A 21,546-nucleotide genomic window follows, 5' to 3' on the forward strand; every position below is an offset into this window, starting at 1 on the left:
CTGCCTGCAGTGCAGGCTCTTGAGGAACCCACCTCTAATTTGGGATCATTAAAACCTCCCCCATCTAGGGATGCTTTTCCTATTCATGCATGACTAAAAAAGCTTATGTATTCTGAATGGGAACATCCGGAAAAACAATTTTATCCTCCTAAAAAATTCTCCACACTTTATCCTATGGAAGAGGATTGCTATAAGAAATGGGGGGTTCCAGCAATTGATGCTGCAATCGTGAACAAAAATCTCACATGTCCGGTGGATAATGCGCTAATGTTAAAGGATCAAACAGATAAAAAGTTGTAACTTCTTTCTAAAAGCAGTATGTCTTTAGCAGGTTCAGTAGCGCAGCCGGTTCTTGCTGCAATTGGTGTATCTGTCCATTAAGGAACAGTTTGTAGAGATACCTAAAATTCTGCCTGATCAGCAGGCCCAGCAATGGGCTGGTGTATCAGACACACTGTTTCACAGTAGATGCTATGAAAGTAGGCGTGCTGCCTCATCTGTGTCGGGGCATCAGCCTCTAGGCAGTCTCAATGGCCTCAACCTTCAGGTTCAAGGGGAAGACCCCAAGGGCAGCACCAGGGTCAGAAGAGATCTTGGGGCAGAAAGTCCACAAAGCAGAATGCTAAAACCTCCTTATGAAGGGGCTCCCCCGCTCACTCGGGTGGGGGGAAGGCTCCTGCAATTCTCAAAGATCTGGCAGGAACAATGTCAAGACAGATGGGTGGCTTCTGCAGTTACTCTAGGTTACAAACTAGCGTTCCGAGAGTTTGTCTCTTCGTTTTCTAAGGTGGAACGTTCCCAAGGATCCAGAGAAAAAGAAGTCTCTCTCTAGCTCTGGATCATCTATTATCCCAGTTGGTGATATCAAAGGTTCCCTTAGTTGAACAGGGCACAGGTTTTTATTCAAACCTTTTCACATTTCCAAAACCAAACAGAGTTAAGACCCATTCTAGATCTCAAAGATCTGAATTGGCACTTACAGCCTATCCTTTCGCATGGAATCAATCCAATCGGTTGTTTCCATTCTAGAAGTAGGGGAATTTTTGGCTTCAATCGATATCAAAGATTCCTATCTCCATGTGCCAATATTTCCCGCTCACCAGAAATTTCTGCGCTTCGAAATAGAAAATCATTTTCAGTTTGTGGCCCTGCCATTCCTTCTAGCCACAGCACCACGGGTGTTCTCAAAGATTCTGACACCTCTCTTAGCCAGATTAAGGGCTCAAGGCATAACGGTCCTGGCCTATTTAGACAATCTACTTTTAATAGGTCATTCAGTCTCAGGTCTAAACCAGAGTCTGGTCACAGCTGTCAACTACCTGGAATCTCTAGGTTGGATACTCAACCTAGAAAAATCCTCCCTAAAACCATCAAGGAGATTGCAGTACCTGGAGCTGGTCATAGATACCATACAGAAGAAGGTATTCTTACCCCACACAAGAATCAATTCCATTATAGGACTTATCCAACTTATCAAAGAAAAAAAAAATCCTTCCATTCGGTTGTGCATGAGATTGTTGGGGAAAATGGTGGCCTCCTTCGAGGCCGTCCCTTACGTGCAGTTTCACTCAAGACTGCTTCAAAGCACCATCCTGTTGGCCTGGAACAAAGATTCATTCCTTGGATTTTCCAATATGCTTGGCTCCCGACATACGTCAGAGCCTAAATTGGCGGTTAATATCCAGCAACCTCCGAAAGGGAAAATCTTTTCTACCAGTTTCCTGGAAAGTGGTGCAAACAGATGCCAGCCCGTTAGGCGGTGGAGCAGTCCTGGAAGAAGATTATGTCCAGGGGAGATGGTCCAAGTTAGAGAGGACCTTTCCTATCAACATGTTGGAGATTCGGGCAGTACGTCTGGCCCTAGAGTCTTGGATGGTCAGTCTATGGGATTTTCCTGTCAGGATTCAGTCCGACAATGCCACGGCTGTGGCTTACATCAGTCACCAGGGGGACACGAGAAGTCATGCAGCCCAAAAAGAGGTGAATCATGTTCTAGCTTGGGCAGAACACAACATTCCTTGCCTATCGGCAATATTAATTTCAGGAATAGAGAATTAGCAGGCAGACTACTTGAGTCGCCAACAATTATTTCTGGGGGAATGGTCTCTTTACCCTGACATTTTCCTAGCGATATGTCAGAAATAGGTTATTCTGGACCTGTTCGCATCCAGATTCAACAACAAGGTCAACAACTTTGTGTCGAACGAGGGATCTGCTAGCATGCGGAACAGAAGCATTAGTCTTCCCATGGGATCAGTTTTTACTGATCTATGCATTTCCTCCAGTTCTGCTACTTCCCTGTCCTCTCCGCAGGATCAAGCAGGAACGGAAGGAGGCCATTCTAGTGGCCCAGAAGATCTTGGTTTGCCGAGATAAAGATGGCAGTAGGAGTCCCTTGGACCTTCTCACACAAGGTCCGGTATTCCATCCTACCTTTTATAGGCGTTAAATTTAACGGTTTGGCTATTGAGACCCACAGTCTAAAGGATCGTGGGTTGTCTCTTTCAGTAGTGTCTACCTTGATTAATGCCAGGAAGCCGACCTCCAGAATCATTTACTATAGAGTCTGGAAGGCATATGTTTCTTGGTGTGGTTCCAGGGGTTGGCACCCCAGGAAATATGTCATCGGTAGGATCTTTGATTTCCTGCAAATGGGATTAGAAATGAAGCTGGCCTTGAGTTCTATCAAGGGCCAGATCTCGGCCTTGTCAATGTTTTTTTCAATGGCCTCTTGCTTCCCACTCTCTGGTGCATAGCTTTCTTCAAGGGGTAACATAGATTAATCCCCCTATCGAGGCACCTCTACATCCTTGGGATTTAAATTTGGTCGGCTTTGCAGAATCAGCCGTTTGAGCCTTTTACGAGAATTTCCCTTGGTTCTTTTGACAAGATAATCTTTCTTGTTGCCATTTCTTCTGCTAAGAGTATCGGAACTAGCGGCTCTGTTTTGTAAAGATCCATATTTAATCATGCATAAGGATAAGGTGGTCTTACGTCCTCATCCTGATTTCCTACCAAAGGTGGTAACAGGTTTTCATTTAAACCAAAATATTTTCTTCCTCCTTTCTTCCCAGAGCCTCTATCTAGGGAAGAAAAGGCACTATATTCCCTTGATGTAGTAAGAGTGATCAGAGTCTATTTAAAGGCGACCGCTCAGGTTCGCAAAACAGATGTTTTATTTGTGCTGCCAGAAGGTCCAAAAGGGGACAGGCAGCATCAAAATCTACTATTTCCAAATGGATTTGTCAAGTCCTTATTCAGGCTTATGGCTTAAAGAAGAAAATTCCTCTTTTTCATGTTAACAGATTACCCGACCGCCTCACGCCGATATACGTCGGCAGAAGGACACGTACAGGCAAAATCATGTACCTGTACGTTGCCCTTTAAGAGGAAGCTTTGCGAGTCGGGTCCCGCGGACTCGATCGCCGCGGTTATACCCACGATCGCCTCACGGAGTGGTAGAACGGAGAGATGCCGATGTAAACGGCATCTCCTCATTCTGCCTAGCAACAAGTGGCATTGATGTCTGCTCCCTGTGATTGAAGCAGATATCAGTGATGTGCACAACACAGCCAGGCCCCCCACAGTTACCACAGTTAGCAACACGCTCCTAGGACACACTTAACCCCTACACTGCCACCTCCTGGTTAACCCCTTCACTGCATTTGTATAGCACTGATTGCTGAATAAATGACAATGGGTCCCAAAAATGTCCGATGTGTCCGCCATAATGTCGCAGTCATGATAAAAATCACGGATCGCCACCATTTAAAAAAAATATATATATATATTATATATATATATATATATTTACTAAAAATGCCATAAAACTATCCCCTATTTTGTAAACTCTATAACTTTTGCTCGAACCAATCAATAATCGCTTATTGCGATTTTTTTTTTTTTTTTTTTTTAACAAAAATATGTAGAATACGTATTGGCCTACACTGAGGGAAAAAATGTTTTTTTTATATATTTTTAAGGGATATTTATTATAGCAAAAAGTAGCAAAAGTTAAAAATGCTTTTTTTCAAAATTGGCACTTTTTTTTTTGTTTATAGTGCAAAAAATAAAAACCACAGAGGTGATCAAATACCACAAAAAGAAAGCTCTATTTGTGGGGAAAAAAGGACGTCAATTTTGTTTGGATACAATGTCGCACTACTGCACAATTGTCAGTTAAAGTGACGCAGTGCCGGATCGCAAAAAGTGCTCTGGTCAGGAAGGGGGTAAATTTTTCCGGGGCTGAAGTGGTTAAAGCACACTCAACCAGGGCGATTAGTGCCTCTTTGGCGGTGCATCATCAGGCCTCTATGGCTCAGATCTGTAAGGCTGCAACTTGGTCTTCAGTTCATACGTTTACCAGATTTTATCAAATCAATGTTAAAGGTCATGAGGATATTGTTTTTGGGCGCAGTGTTCTGCAGGCTGCAGTATGAGTCCTCTGGCCTCCTTTTTTTTTTTTTTTTTTTTTTTGTTGTGTCTCCGTCCCTTCAGTTCCATTGCTATGGGACATCCCACATAGTAAGTACTATGGCTCTGTGTCCCCTGATGCAAGAAAAGAAAATGGCATTTTTAAAACAGCTTACCTGTAAAATCCTTTGATGTACATCAGGGGACACAGAGGTCCCTCCCTTCTTGGTATACACTTGTATTGCTTGGCTACAAAACTGAGGACTCCCAGTAGTGGAAGAGGTTATATAGGGAGTACACTTTTTGCCTTAGGGCGTGCCAGTGTCCATCACCTATCAGTGGCCCTATAACCCACATAGTAAGTACTATGGCTCTGTGTGCCCTGATGTACATCAAAGAAAAGGATTTTACAGGTAAGCCGTTTTAAAAATCCTGTGTTTTGAGAAGTGTTTCTGCCATCAATTTCAAAATTTACCTTTTTTAAAAAAAAAAATAAGTTTTCTCAGTTTAGGCATTTGATAGCTTTTCTATTGTGAATAAAATATGGGTTTTTGAGATTTGCAAATCATTGTATCAATCTGTCTGTTTTTATGTACATTTTACACAGCATCCCATGTTTGTAAGATTTGGTGTTGTACAAAGGAACACTTCCCAAAGTTTGTTTTATGAGCAGAATATTTAGCTGAATGCTAAAAAAAACTTGTGAAGTGGACTGCAAAGCATTTGTGTAAATGGACCCCTAATTTTAAAATATTAAAATGGATTGCAGGTTCAGTTTAATTTAATCCAAATGTGAATTGGACTGTGCTTTTAAAACACAATGATGCTTCAAGTTACCATGTAATAGTAAAATTCTGAATAAAATCTATACATTGTAATATGTACACTCAAACTCTGTAACTACTGGTAATGTCCACCAACTTTTTCTCATCGTATGTTTATAATTTATACAAATATAACATTTTCTGGTGCTCTATCATATTAACGCTACTCGTGACGTTCTGACCCAAAAACACTTTCTGCGCATGTGCTATGCATTCCATACACTTCATGATCTGACGGGAAGCAGTAATCTGATAGAACAGCCATGTGGACATCATACTACACCCAGCTACGTCTTAAATTTCAGAGTAATTTTAGCAATAAAGTGAGAGTATATAAATATAGTATATTGACATCTGTGATGCTGTTTGGATGTTACATTTTAACTGCTTCAGCTCCAGAAGATTGTACCCCCTTCCTGACCGGAGCACTTTTTGAGATTCAGCACTGCGTCACTTTAACTGACAATTGAGCGGTCATGCGACGTTGTTGGAAAAACAATATTTTTTTACTTTTTGCTATAATAAATTTTTCCCCAAAAATATATAAAAAATATATATTTTTTTCCTCAGTTTAGGCCGATGTGTATTCTTCTACATATTTTTGATTAAAAATGCAATAAGCGTATATTGATTGGTTTGCGCAAAAGTTATAGTGTCTACATAATAGGGGATAGTTTTAGGGCATTTTTATTCTTAATTTTTTAATTTTTTTTTTACTAGTAATGGCGATCTGCAATTTTTATCGGGACTCCAACATTATGGCACACACGTCGGACAATTTTGGCAGATTTTTGGGACCACTGGCATTTTTACAGTGATCAGTGCTATAAAAATGCATTGATTGCTGTAAAAATGTCACTGGCATGGAAGGGGTTAACACTAAGTGGCGATCAAGGGGTTAATTGTGTTCCCTAGTGTGTGCTCTAACTGAAGGGGGGAGGAGTGGACTATGTAGGGGAATAGATAAATCGCTGGTCATACAGAGTATGAACAAACGATTTGTCACTTCTCCCCTCAGATAACCCGGTTTTCCATGTTCCCTGAGCTATTGCAGGAGCCCAGCGATGATCGCGACCGCCGGGCACTCGCATCGGCTCTGTGGGCGAGTGTGGGGGGTCGTGCTCCACTAGTGGCCACGGGGCGGCATAACGTCGGTTCGCCCAGCCGTGCCATTCTGCTGCAGTAAAACTGCGGCGGTTGGTCGGCAAGTGGTTAAAAGAAGCTGGACGCCAGCAGTAGGAAGGAGGGGGAGGCCATGTTGGTACACTCCACACTGCTTAGAGCTAATGCTTTGGGCTTTCAAAATTTAAACATCCAAACAGCATCACAGATATCAATCTAATATTTTTATTTATATACGCTCACTTTTTGGCTAAAATTACTCTGAAATTCAAGATTTAGCTGAGTTTATTAATCTGTCTGCATGGGTGTTCTATCAGATTACCGCTACCCATCAGATCACGAAGTGTTTGGAACGCATAGCGCATGCGCAGTAATTCTTTTGTGGTTGGAACGTCACTTTCGTTGTACGATCTTGCAGTGTGTGATAATCTGATAGAACACTGGCATTTTTATTAATTTTTTCTTGCACTTTTCCTATAGATTTTAGCATATGCATTCAAAAGTATTTAAAGAGTCATGTTTTTTCTCAACAAAAGTGAAGTTCTTCTTTAAAGCAGTCAGTGAGGCTAAAATGCAGTAATCTCAACACTTAATTGATCAATTACTCACGGTTTGCAAATAGCTGAAGAAAGTAAATGGCCCCAAATGCATCATATGTCTTTTGTGTTATGTTTAGATACTGTGGTTATGTTCATTTTGACTTATGGTAAATACTGAGCTCTATACCAACATTTTGAATATTCTTTCACTCCAGATTAAAAGACTGAAGAGCCAACTAGAAGAGAGAAACTTCAGAAACAGAAGTCCTGATAACCCAGATGGGGACGATATGGAAAATGGCACTGATGTGCAAAGTGAGCGAGTTATACCCACCTATAACTTAATATTCTGAAGCCATTAAAGTGTTGCTTCTTGGTGTTTGCTTTTTATGGCCCATATTTTGGCTACATATAGGCACATGTTTCACAATATAACAGTATAGTTATAGCAAAATACAGTAGTCTATTTCACATTTTGCCATACCTCTAATGCCCCGTACACACGATCAGATTTTCCTACAACAAAACCGTGGTTTTTTTTTTTTCCAAAGGATGTTTGCTTAAACTTGTCTTGCATACACACGGTCACACAAATGTTGGCCCAAAATTCCGAAAGTGAGAATGCGGTGATGTACAATACGTACGACGAGCCGAGAAAAAGGAAGTTCAATGGCCAGTGCGGCTCCTGCTTGATTCAGAGCATGCATGAACTTTTGTGCGACAGACTTGTGTACACACGATCAGACTTTCCGGCAACCAGTTTTGTTGTCTGAAAATTTGAGAACCTGCTCTCGAACATTTGTGTGTGGATATTCCGACAGAAAATGTTCGATGGAGCATACACACTGTCGGACTTTCCAACAACAAGCTCACATCAAATGTTTCCCGGCGGAAAAAACGACTGTGTACGCGGCTTTTAGGTCTAAGCTTTGCGTGTAGATACAGATCTTTGAAGCATACATTGCAAGTACATGTGCAAGCTTCAAGACTATGCCAAGGTTCCTCTGTATTATGTAGTCTTGCTCCAATCTATTAATGCATCCATATACGTTAACAGAATTAAAAGCAATTAGGTTAATGTGTATAAACTTGCTAATACTTGGAAGTTACTTTTTTTTTTTCTTGATTATGGCATGAACACAAAGAATCTCATACATGGCAAAATGCAGCTAAATGCCTTTTATCCTTCTGCTCCAAATTTGACAGGATGGGCACCTTATCAATAGAACTTTGCCTAGCACTTGTCCTACAGAATATACAAACTCCCTTCATAAGAAGAGTACTGACCCATGTGTTCAATTTATTGAATGGCCACTCCAAGATATAGAATGGAGACTACAACTGAATATTTTGGAATGCTCTACTGCCATCTCATGTAGCTCATTTTCTAAACATGAACCAAGTAACGTGCTAACAACTCCCTAAATATTTGAATCAATGCATAATTTTCATCTCTTGGGTTACAATGGCACTCTTTCAAGATGCAAGCTAGCTAACTGCAAGCAAGTTATGAACATTAACCGCTTGCCGACCGCCACACAAAGATATACGTCGGAATGACACAGATAGGCAAATGGGCATACAGGTATGTCCCTTTAAATTTGCCTCCTAACACGCACACCGTGGAAGCGGCCCCGGCAACTCGATGTTCGCCAGTGGCCCGCAATTGCAGTGTGGAGAGGTAGAATGGGGAGATGTATTTCCCCATTCTGCCTAGTGACAAGACAGAGATCTACTGCTCTGTCACCGGGAGCAGTGGTCCCTGTCATGTCTTAGGTAGCCCATCCCCCCATAGTTAGAATCCCTCTCTAGGACACACTTAACCCCTTGATCGCCCCCTAGTGTTTCACCCCTTCCCTGCCAGTGTCATTTACACAGTAATCAGTGCATTTTTATAACACTGATCGCTGTATAAATGACAATGGTCCCAAAATAGTGTCCGCCATAATGTTGCAGTCATAATAAAAATCGCAAATCGCCGTTATTACTAATAATAAAAATGCCATAAAACTATCCCCCATTTTATAGATGCTATAACTTTTGCGCAAACAAATCAATATACGCTTATTGCAATTTTACCAAAAATATGTGGAAGAATATATTTTGGAGTAAACTGAGGAAAAAAAATGTTTTATATATTTTTGGGGGATATTTATTATATTAAAAAATTGCGTTTTTAAAAAAAGTATGCTTTTTTTTTTTTTTTGTTTATAGCCCAAAAAATACAAACCGCAGAGGTCATCAAATGCCACCAAAACAAAGCTCTATTTGGGGGGGGGGGAAATGGGATAATTTTGGGTACAACGTCGTACACCATATCGCAAAAAATGCTCTGTTTGAAATGTCAGGAAGGGGGTAAAATCTTCCGGGGCTGAAGTGCTTACAGCTACAGTTAATATTTTTTTTATTCTCTCTAGTTTAAGACAGAATAGGAAAGGCATGGAAACATCTGTCATTTTTAAATTCAGTTAGGAGGAGATGTAGGGCACTGAACCATTTCCAACAACTTTTCTAGCATTTGCTAGAGCCAAGGTTGAAATCTATATTTTAATTTTAGGCAGCTTTCCAGGGAGTGATGACTGTAGGATGGGGCTTATTTGTGTAAACTGGTGTATGGTGAAGAAATCTCCAGTGGTTTTATTAAGTCCAAATATATTGGAAGTTAGCTAAAATTAGCCCCTCTTCATCAGCGCTTCAAAACAGATGCTGGATTTGTAAAGGGTGAAGTGATCCCATAAGATGTTCGTAAATAAACATGCAAACAACTCTGCTCCAGACATCAGTTTTAGAAGCCTAGGCTGTTAAATCCAGAATCTAGAAAACATCCTTTTACTTGTTTGTTTTTGTATAGTTATTTTGCTTATGCACCAGACATCGGTTTTAACAGCCAAGACTCGTGAAACTGGCATCTGAAGCAGATCCTTCTATTTGGGATTACTTCACTCAAGTCCAGCACCCATTATCTTTCTTCTAACATTTGTAAGCCTTGATGAGGAAGGACCCCTTAAGTCCCTGAAATGTGTTGATTTTTATTAAACATAACTTACAATAAGACTTAAAGCGGGGTTCCACCCTAAAGTGGAACTTTCGCTGATCGGAACCCTCCCCCCCTCCGGTGTCACAATTGGCACCTTACAGGGGGGAGGGGGGTGGAGATACCTGTCAGAGACAGGTATTTACACCCACTTCCGGGCATAGACTCCCGTGGAAGTCTGTCATTTCCTGTCCTGCCGCGCTGTCTGCTGGGACACGCACGGGTCCCAGTGACAGCGCGGACAATTCCTATTGCGCTGCGCGACTCGCGCATGCGCAGTAGGGAACCGGGAAGTGAAGCCGTTTCGCTTCACTTCCTGATTCCCTCACCTAGAATGGTGATGGCAGCAGCCGAGAGCCGAGCGATCGATCGGCCTCGGCTGCCGGCATCGCTGGAACCCGGGACAGGTGAGTGTCCATTTATTAAAAGTCAGCAGCTGTAGTATTTATAGCTGCTGGCTTTTAATATTTTTTTTTTAGGTGGAATCCCTCTTTAACTTCTGGACCTAAATGTGGTTGCTGCAAGATTTTGGCCCCATAAACCTCGCACACCAAAAGGCATGTACGTGCTTTTTTGCCAGTGTTTTGTGTTTTGTTAGGAGCCGGCACCCGCTACCATCCTGGGAAATGAATGTAAACAAAGGAGCCCATAAAAATAAAGCGTGGGGGCCCCCCCACAATCCATAGCAGGCCTGTCTGGTATGGATTTAAGGGGAGCCTTGTGCTAAAATAATTTAAAGGATGGTGTGAGGTCTGCCCAAAATTCATACTAGACCCTTATACGAGCTTGCAGGCCAAGAAAGTGGGGAGGGCGAGCGTGTGGCTCGCATCAATGACGCACTACAAAATCTCACTGAAAATCAGATCAAGTTGCAGCTGCACTCGTGTGAACTTGGCGTAAATGTCAGTGGTTTGATTGAGTTGCTGTTTATGGTCTGAAACTCATAAACATAAACTGATGGCAGAAAAAAAAAGAAAAATAGTCCATCTAGTCCAGGGGTTGCCAACTTACTAGGCTGCTTATAATATTTAAAGTGTAGTGTTAGAGAAGACTGTCAGGCTTACTAGATTAAATTATGATTTGTGACTGCTACAAGTGTGGTTGGAGACATGCTACAGAAAACTTAGAGAGACTAGGGGCATGTTACAAAAGGCTAGTAGTGATTATTGCATTACAAATCCATGTTTCCAGTCCTGCTACTGCTTACTTAATTTACTTAATGTTTGTTCACTTATTAGCTCTGCTGGATGTATTCTCCAAGCAGCAGCTATACTGTAAAATTATTCTTTGTTGCTCTTGAAACGTTCCTGCTGTAGTTTAAGGTCCTGTCCCAACATTCTTGATCTTGGCTTGCATTGAAAATACCCTCCCTGCACCTAGTAAACACCCCTAATGTATAGGTTAAAATCATGCCCTTCTTTTTTTTTTTTTTTTTTCTTCATTTATTGAGGTTGTGCATGTTTTTGTTTTTTTGTTTTTTTTCTTCTCAGACATTGTACCATTTTTGTTGCATATCTCTGGACTTCTCAATTTCTTTTCCTGATGGTACAATGCTGGTCACAGGGCTCTTTAAAGTGTATATGTTTTTTTTTTTCAAATATTTGTGTGTGTGTGTGTGTATTTATGCATATATAATATATATGTATGTGCTGACCTTACTGGAATCAATTTTCCTCCATGCCTAGTGTGGTCAGTTTGAAATAGGAAAGCAGGTGGCTGGCAGATCACCAGGTATTTCACACAAAGGAGGCAATTCAAATAGAACAGGATACTCTTTAATACAAGTACATGGTAGCGGACACATCTGAAATATATTGTGAAATGTTTGGGTAACATACACTTTCATCATTACAATTTGGTTATATGCAACTACCTTCAGGTGATTGGACACTGGCAAAATGAGAGGCTGCAAGGATATCCCTCTATACAACCCCTCCCACTTCCATATACTCAAAGTTTTTGCTAGCGTCCTTAGATGATGGACTTATTCTTTATAAAGAGAGAAGGTTACCTTCGTGCATTAAGGTTTTTGTCTCTGACACTGGATGTTTTTTCCATGATGATTTCTTGTATGATTTCATCCCCTGGCTGCACCATAGACTCTGCAGCTTGGAGATTGGTAGAATCCCCACCAGAGCCTGGACGCTGCCTGATGGAAGATGTGGGTCTGGCTTGCAGTGTTGCTTTACAGTGGATCCTGCCGTGGATGGCATGTAGTGCCGTGTGTGGAGCTAGCCGCAGGGTTGTCTAGGGTCATGGTCTGCCTAGTTTGGATCCTTGTCTGTAAAGAACTCTGTGCAGATATGCCTACCATGATATGCCTACTGTAGGTGGGTGGGTGGGGGGGGGGGGGGGGTCAGTATAGGGTTATACCTGTTCTTGTTACCAAGTTTGGTAAATATTCTCCCAGGGTGTCCTTTTTAGGGGTGTGCTGAGACCACTGTCCAGCTTTCTGGTGGTGTGGTCAGACATTCTAGGATTGCTAGGTTAATAGCTTTTGGTTCCCTTTTTCACCTGGTGGTGGTGCTGTAGTGTCCTTTGCCCTCTCATCTGCATCGCTGTACAACACATGGGCCACCTCGCTTTGAGTAAAGTTACTGCGTTTACACACCTTTCCTCTTCCTCTTTGGATTCAGGACACCGGTCAAGCAATGTCTCTTGGTTCTCATCATGGCAGGCACACAAATAGTGGTTTACTTTGGCTAATTCTGGATTACAACAGTCTTCAGGTGCTTTCACCAAATCACCTTATGAGGCATCTGATCAGGATGATACACTTTCTATTGAAATCTCTCCAAAACGTATCCAGAATTTTTTTTTTTCAAACTACACTGACCACCAGGCTCAAATGCTCCATCCTGCTTCTCAGTCACTGGGTTTAACAGCATGGCTGTTAAAACCCAAGTCCTAAAGGACAGGAGTATCTTTTTGTTATTCCCACCTTACTCAAGTAAGTAAATCCAACTAATACAAGTTTTTAACATTGCACATGGAAGGACTTGTTTGCATGGTGTGAGAACATCTTCCCTGAGTACCCTCAAGGGACAGTTTTCTGCCTTCCTCTTCCAGAAAGCTCTTGCCTTGCTGTCCTTTTTCAGGACTTTTCTACAGGGAGTTGCTCATATAATTTCCTCAGTTCGACCTCCTGTGTCACTTTGGAATCTCAGCCTGCTGCTCCCTGCTCCTCAGAAAACCCCCTTTGAACCAAGTAGAGACATTCCATTGGAAGAACTCGCCTTTTAAGGTTGCCTTGTTGGTTATCATCATGTCTGTTAGGCGTGTTCTGACTTTAGCAGCTCTGTCTTGTAAAGAGCCTTTTTTGTTTTGAAAAAGGACACTGAGGTTTTGGTTTCCAAACCACTTTCTTCTCACTTAAGGTGGTCTCTTCCTTCCACCTCAATGAGGATATTGTCCTCCCTCCCCGCTGTGTTGCCCCAAAACAAAGAATTGTTTTGATGTGGTTAGGGCTGTCAGTCTACTTGGCAGTCATGGTCTTTTTCACAAGATAGAGTCCATTTTTTGTTCAACCTGGAGGTCCTCATAGAGCACACCCTGCTTCCTGCTCCACCATTACTGAGTGGATGATGGGACAGATCGTTTCCATGTCCTACATTCTTAAAGAAAAGCTTCCTTTCTTTACCATTTGCACCAGGGCTGTTGGTGTCTCCAGGGCTATATGTACTGTACTCCATGATAAGGAATTTACAGGTAAATCAAAATTCCGTTTTTTTTTTTCCTTGCCAGTCAAATCTGTTTCTTGGAGTGCAGTACAGGGCACAGGACTGCCCCCCCCCCCCCCTCTTTTCTTATGATCTCCCTAATTCTTTCCACAAAAATTAAGCAAGATAGGAGTGGGAGGGGTTTTATAGGGTGATGTCCCTGCAGCCCCTCTTTTTGTTAGTGTCCAGTCACCTTAAGTTAGCTGTATTTACAGAAGGCAGTGTCTGTACTCTACTGCAGGAAGTGTATTTTGCTGTCAATTTTTTGTCGGGGTCTGCAGAACTAGACTCTGTGTTCTAAATAGTGTCTGAATAAAACGTTTAAGTGTTTTATATGGTTGCATTTGCCTCAGTGGCATGGTCCTATAGTGTCAGTTTTAAGAACTTCAGACAAAAGTTCCTTTCTTTTGGGAGGTTTTGATTGGGTAAGGTTTGCACATCTGTCAGGTTTTTATTTCTCACTTTTGACTTTTAAGAACATCTCTCCCCTTACAGTTTTTCTAAGAGGACCTGAGAACTTCATAAATTTCCTTTTTTGAAAGAATCCTAACGCTTTCTGTAAAGGATCTGGCTCTTACACCCCTTTCACACCGGGATGTTTTTTCAGGCATTTAGCGTTAAAAAAAAAAAAAAAAAGCGCCTGTAAAGTGCCTGAAAGGAGCCTCATCTGCAATCCCAATGTGAAAGCCTGAGTGCTTTCACACTGAGAACCCTTTCTCACTGGCGTGTTTTTCAGGCGCTTTAGCGTTAAAAAAGAGCCTGTAAAGCGCCTGACAGAAGCCTCATCTGCAATCCCAATGTGAAAGCTCAAGTGCAGCGCTGCAATACTGCCAGCAAAATGCCGCTATTGCGGCGTATTACAGGCGGTTTTAACCCTTTCTTGGCTGCTAGCGGGGGTAAAAGTGCCCCGCTGGCAGCCAAAATGCACTGCAAATCCGACGGTAAAACGCCGCTAAAAATAGCGATATTTTATCACCGCCGCTATGGGCGGCTTGGTGTGAAAGCCGTCGTAAAGCACTTGGGCTTTCACATTGGGCTGGCAGATGAGGCTCCTTTCAAGCGATTTACAGGCGCTTCTTTTAGCGCTAAAGCGCCTGAAAAACGCCTTAGTGTGAAAGGGGTCTAAAAGTCACAAATTCATTAGTTAAAATGCTGGATAGTCCTTTCTACCTACGTTAATAGTGTAATAGTTTGTACAATATATCATCATAGTCATTAGAATGTTGTTGGGCCTTGAGTGTTCTTTCTTCATTCTAAAGGTTTTCTGTGTGATGTCATGAACTGAAATTGCTATTGCTTTATGATGATTTTTTTTTTCCAAAGGAGATGCTAGCAGACAAATCAGTGACCTCAAATTTAAAATCACCAAATCCACTCAAGAAATAACTGCCTTAGAACAGAATGTAAGTTTTATTTTATTTTTTTTTGGAAAAAAAAAATACTGCAGAGCATGTATAGGTTAAGAGAAATGGTTTCTTCGTAGTAGAACATCCAGGGTGTTTTTAAATTCAGATGGCTAGTATTTGAACTCTCTATAGATGTAATATCCTAGCATGTTCTGGCAGAAAAAGTTTCTCTAAAATGTCTTGAATATTCTTTGTTTAAGGGAAAAAAAAACCTACAGAAGAAATCTCATGGACACTTAAGAGAATATTGGGCCTAGATTGCACTCCCTTGTAACCTCCTCTTAAAAACTCTCCCTTGAATTCTGTGCTGGTTCTATCCTATCAAAGACCTTCAATTGTCTATTGTACATGAACAGGGACCATGATAGATTGTTGGTATTACCAGAAGACTTTAAATCGAAGCTCCACCCAAAAGGGGACGCTCCGCTCTAAGCACTCTTTCCCCCCCATGCCACCTTTATGGGGAGCGGGTACCTAGTTTTGACAAGTTCTTTTGTCCCCCCTCCCTATCTTCTGGGACACGTCACAGGTCCCAGAAGATTCGCCAATGATTTGGGAAGAGTAACGTGGCTCACTTCCAGCTGCGGAGTTACAAGCTGTCACCGCCAGGTGCCCACTGTAATGCTGGCAAGATGGAGAGAATGAAAGGTTCGGGCGGCCACATTGCAGTATGCTGGGACAGATGAATGTGTATTAAAAGTCAGCAGCTACACTTTTTTTGTGACTTCATAAACACAAAAATTACAAACTCCGCTTTAACAAGTTTTCAACAGTAGAAGGGCTCTGTGCTCTTTGGTTTATGTTTTGTATTTATGGAGTTCATTTTGTTACTTTTGAAATGCTCTCATTTATGAATCAGGGGTAAGGTAATGCCAGTTCTCAGCTTCTACCAATTTATTTGTCAGATTATTCGGCTAGAGAGTCAGCTGTCCCGTTTCAAAACGTCTGCAGAAAATGCTGAAAAAATAGAAGATGAATTAAAAGCTGAAAAACGAAGATTACAGAGGGAGGTGAATATTGATGTTTTTAAGTATTTATACTTCCTTCTTTTTTGTATACTTTACTTTAAATGTAGTTGAAAGCCATACACTGGAGTTTAGGGTTTTGAAATACTAATAGCTGAAGTCAGAAAATGATTTGGTATCTTAGGTTAAGAGTTGTCCTTGTAGTGTCTGGTAGGATTTCTCCAAAATTGGTAATTTTGTCCTGGGATTTGGTTTAGCTGCTAAACCATCTGCATTTGTGAAATATTGAAACCAATGGACATAGATCTTTTTTGGCCATATGCAACAAAATAGAGCTAAAGTTGGGTAAAATCCTTTATTATTAATTAGTGTATATAAACCTAATCTAATATGCTTCCTTTCAGTCTGTAATATATACTACTGGAAGCAGTTGGTTTACTTCTGTCAACTACAAGACAACATCTCTGATATGGAAATGACAGCGCTGCTCTGTTGTCTCACACCCCTCCTGTCCTAGGTGACAACACTTCTCTCTAAATCTAGTACAATGAGTAAATGTGGTCCTCCTAGGACAAGACGTGTGGTAAAAATAAAGTTAAAAAGCCTGAAAAAAAACATGCAGCCACCATATCAAAGGACTGGTGAGCTGTAGTAATTTGGGTCCTTGGGTATTAGATACTCCATAACATACAGGATTATATATATATATATATATATATATATATATATATATATATATATATATATATATATATATATATTCTAGAGATTCAGAAACCTCTGATACCTGTCTCACTAAGTAGTAGTGTGGCAGCTGGAAGATTGCTACTTGTAGTTGGTAGTTGTTTCTTGAGGTCCAGCAGTTTAAATAAGCTGTAGCTTAAGCAGCTTACAAATGTCTTACAAAGATCTCCAAACGGGCCTCCAGTTGTTCAGCAGCTACAATTCCCATCATGCCTAATCATGTCTATGAATGTCAGTGTTTTAGAAGGCCTCATTGGATCTGTAGTTTTGCAACAGCTGGAGGGCCTTCGTTTGAACATCCCTGGTCTAAAGGACCATGTCTTAGACTTGTTTCCAGTAAATGCTTAGATTACAATTGATGTAAATTATAATAAGCCCTGAGCTTGATTGCAGGGTATCTCTATTTAGAAGTGCTTATAGGGAGGGGGGAAAAAAAGAAGCACCTGATAAATGGTAAATTGATTTTTGTAGTCAAATCCTGATTTCCCTAGGATTGTGACAGGTTTACTTTAACAACTTTTAAAATATACAACTGTGACAGCTTCAGTATTAGTGGCTTGAATATTTTTTTATTGAAGGTAAACAATTTTGAGTGAAACTTGTGATTTCTTAAGGCAGTGCAGTTAAATTTTCTCAGTTGTTTTTTTTTTTTTTTTTTCTCAGCTTATGTAGAGGGTCTTTTATGAGGGTAACCTATCAATATACATAGTTGCATAGTAGGTGAGGTTAAAAAAAGATGCAAGTCCATTAAGTCCAACCTATGTGTGTGATTAAATGTCAGGATTTGCGTTGTATATCGCTGTATGTTGCTTTATCTAATAGTTTTTTTGAAATGATCGATGCTCCCCGCTGAGACCAATGCCTGTGGAAGAGAATTACACATCCTTGCCGCTCTTACAGTAAAGAACCCTCTATGTAGTTTAAAGTTAAACCTCTTTTCTTCTAATTTTAATGAGTGGTCAGGTGTCTTGTTAAACTAACTTCCGCAAAAAAAGTTTTATCTCTACTGTGGGATCACTAGTATGGTGTATTTACAAATTGAAATCATATCCCCTCTCAAGCATCTCTTCTCCAGAGAGAATAAGTTCGGTGCTTGCAACATTTCCTCATAACTAATATCCTCCATACCCTTTATTAGCTTAGTTGCCCTTCTTTGTACTCGTTCCATTTCCAGTACACCCTTCCTGGTGACTGGTACCCAGAACTGGACAGCATACTCTAGGTGCGGCCGGACCAGAGTCTTTTAGAGCGGGAGAATTATAGTTTTATCTCTGGAGTTGATCCCCTTTTTAACGAATGCCAATATTCTGTTTGCTGTGGTCCCACGGGTCCTTTTCCATCCTAGATTCCCCCAGAGGTTCTCCCCCTCCCTCTCCCCCGGAGTATAGATTGCATTCATATTTTTGCTACCCAAATGCATTATTTTACATTTTTCTACATTTGAACCTCATTTGCCATACATATAGTTGCCCACCCCATGATTTCTTTTTTTTAATGTATCATTGTTTCTGTGTTTTTTTTTTTTTTGTTTTTTTTTCCTTGTATGCAGCTCCGTACAGCCTTGGATAAGATTGATGAGCTTGAAGTAGGCAATAGCCATTTGGTAAAGAGGTTGGAGAAGATGAAGGCCAATCGAAGCGCCATCTTGTCCCAGCAGTGACTTTTGTGGTGGTTGGAACATGTGAATATAGATAAAGAGCACGTGAAGTGCCATTTTTCCAGGCTTCTGCTTCTGTCAAAATAATGTAACCACCAGTATGATGGAGCCATGAGACGGAACAGAGGGATCTATTGCCAATAGAGTATTTATTAAATCCACTCACTGCCTGTGGCAATAGCAATGCAACTTACATTCTTTACAATGTTTTCCCTGTGGCACCAAATGTTGGGAATCACAAGTATACCGAAGCAGGTGACTCCAGCATCACAGTGTGGCTTATCTTATGGCAGAAGAAGCAGAGCCTTGCCATAAACTCAGAACAAGGACAGTCCTGGTAAATAATTATGATGGAATTGGGATTAAAAAAAAAAAACTGATTTTTCCAAGTTTTTACAAGCTTAAACAAGCAATCTCCTTTATTTCCCGACTCCCAGAATTTGACAGTCGCAAATAAGGCCATTGCCAAATAATCATAACCTTACGGGTTTAAAAAAAAAAACAGTACTGCAGCATAGAGGCAATATCTAAGGCACTGTAAATTTGGACAATATACTACATTTTTGTACCTTTTGCTGTGAACATAAGCACAATTTGAAAAGGTGTAAGGTATTGGGAATCAAACTCACAGCAGAGTTATGCTACACATTGGCTGTGTCATCCTGCATGGCTACCTGCTGCTACAATTCATCATCATTCTAAAGAGTTCAGCTACAGAAGTTCTCTGCTGTACAGAAGCAGCAAATGTGCCTCACTGTAAACAGAACATTGAGGACAGTGGTGACCCCAGGGACACACTGCTGGTTTTCCATTATGATGTGTGCAACTGAAAAAAACAAATGCTGTATGTGATTTGTCCTTGTTGCTCTTGGACTTTTTTCAGACACTTGGAATGTTCCTATTTATTAATGGGGGGGGGGGGGGGGGGAGAGGGGAAACAATGCAGTTCACTGGAGGAAATTTGCAGATGCGAAAATCACCCAAAGATTAATGTGTGTGTGCGCGCATGTGTGTGAATAATTTTTGGAGACACAAGCCATGGAACAGACACTCACTGAATGTGTATGCATTCCCATTGTCATTCTTTTTTGGGGGAAAGTGGCCTTATTTGACTTGTGCTGGACTCTTGATAAACAAGCATGAAGCTACAGCTCTATCACTTCTTCAGTCACTGGAGTTTTCTCTTTCAGGGTTAATAAAAGATAAACTCATCACTGAATAAAAAAGAGAACTCAAAACTTAGATATGCATCCATTCTTATTTATGAAAATTGTAATTGTCCGAGTGACTTTCTATTGATCACGCTGCAGTAATAGACTACCAAGGTAAGTGGAGTTTAAAGGTTTACGTGCGGTTATGCTGGACATAAAGGAAATGATAAGCAATCAGTCATATAACTGTTTGTGTCAGATCTTTCATTCTAAATTATCATTACTACAGCTAAGGAAAAGATAGGTACAATATTTTCATCTAAAACATCATTATATTGAACAGATGTATCCTTACATGAATAGATGTTTATCTAAGGAGAAATAAACTTGATGTAACAGATGGTTCTGATGTGTGTTAGCTGCCCCATAACTGTCCTGTTTAAAAAAAGAAAAAAAACATCTCTAGATGTTTAACCACTTCCCATCCGAGCCAATTCTGGCACTTTGCTCTTACATGTAAAAAAGAATCATTTTTTTTCTAGAAAATTACTCAGAACCCCCGAACATTATATGTTTTTTTAGCAGAGACCCCAGGGAATAAAATGGCGGCTGTTAAAATTTTTATATATCACACTGTATTTGCGCAGCGATTTTTTCAAACACGTTTTTTGGGGGAAAAATTATAAATAAAAAAAATAAAAAAAAACAGTAAAGTTAGCCCAGTTTTTTTGAATAATGTGAAAGATGTTACGCCGCGTAAATGGATACCCAACATGCCATGCTTTAAAATTGCGCACACTGATGGAATAGCACCAAACTTTATCTCCATAGGTGACGCTTTAAATTTTTTTACAGGTTACCTGTTTAGCATTACAGAGGAGGTATTGGGCTAGAGTTGTTACTCCCACTGTAATGTTTGCAGCGATACCTCACGTGTAGTTTAACACCATTTACATATGTAGGCACGACTTTTTTTATTTTGACACTTTCCCGTTAAAAAAATTTTTTTTGCACTTTTATTCCTATTGCGAGGCATGTGAACATCCCTTGTAATAGGAATAGTGCATGGCAGGTCCTCTTTATGGAGAGATGTGGGATCTATAAGATTCCGCATCTCTTCTCCAGGCAGGAAAGACTGAGATCAAAAGAAAAAATAAACAATCTCAGCCTTTCCAGCCAAGTCCCCGGCAATGTTTGCTTCTGTCAGGCTGGACATAATAACTTTGGGCTCCGGCCTCTGAAGGTCATAGAGATTGCTGGGGACCATCTGTGCTCCTCAAATCTCTATGCTCAACATCCAGGAATGGTGGATTCCTTTTCCGGCTCACAGATCCCACGGGCGAGCCAGTAGAAGCACCGGGGGGGGGGGGGGGGAGATACTCAAGTGGCTGAACTGCTGCTATGATTGTTATGGTGCAGGGAATCGACAGCAGAAAAAGATATCTGATGCCTGTAGCTGCAGGCATCCTTCAGATATCCTCACTAAAATTCCAGGGTGTCATATGACGTACCTTGGGCAGGAAGTGGTTAATCCCTTCCCAGCCAGTGTCATTAGTACAGTGACAGTGCATATTTTTAGCACTGTATTGTGTCACTGGTTAGTGCAAAGTGTTAGTGTCCGATTGTCCATGGCAATATCACAGTCCCACTATAGGTTGCTGATCGCCACCATTAATAGTGTGTATACACCATAGTTTGTAAATGCTAGAACGTTTGTGTAAACCTATCAGTATATCCTTATTGGCGCTTTTTTTTTTTTTTTTTTTTTACCAAAAACATGTAGCAGAATACATATATGCCTAAATTTCTGAATACATTTGAATGAGAATTGCTACTTCATCCATGGAACCAGATATTAATGCGTTTGTCAAAAACAATAGTTTAAACTTGCACCTTTTAATTTTATAATAAAAAATATTACAAAAAAACTATCAGTGATCATTAACTTGTGATCTGCCTGACTTTTAGTAGT

At 40.7% G+C, this 21,546-nt stretch overlaps 1 protein-coding gene across 2 annotated transcripts in view; it reads left to right on the top strand.

Annotated features, from left to right (window-relative positions):
• LRRFIP1 (LRR binding FLII interacting protein 1) overlaps nucleotides 1-19,665 on the top strand; it is a 187,176-nt gene extending 167,511 nt beyond the window's left edge. For both annotated transcript variants that reach the window (XM_077448304.1, XM_077448303.1), the window contains 4 exons: nucleotides 7,114-7,213; nucleotides 14,975-15,054; nucleotides 15,963-16,067; nucleotides 18,316-19,665. In XM_077448304.1, the coding sequence (XP_077304430.1) occupies nucleotides 7,114-7,213; nucleotides 14,975-15,054; nucleotides 15,963-16,067; nucleotides 18,316-18,426 (396 nt within the window). In that variant the 3' untranslated portion in view covers nucleotides 18,427-19,665. The remainder of the gene's footprint in view (nucleotides 1-7,113; nucleotides 7,214-14,974; nucleotides 15,055-15,962; nucleotides 16,068-18,315) is intronic.
• The last annotated feature ends 1,881 nt before the right edge of the window (nucleotides 19,666-21,546 follow it).

This window comes from Lithobates pipiens, unplaced genomic scaffold (assembly GCF_037356315.1).
Source record: "Lithobates pipiens isolate NorthernLeopardFrog02 unplaced genomic scaffold, aLitPip1_a1.2 Scaffold_22, whole genome shotgun sequence".
In the NCBI taxonomy this organism is placed as follows: Eukaryota; Metazoa; Chordata; class Amphibia; order Anura; family Ranidae; genus Lithobates; species Lithobates pipiens.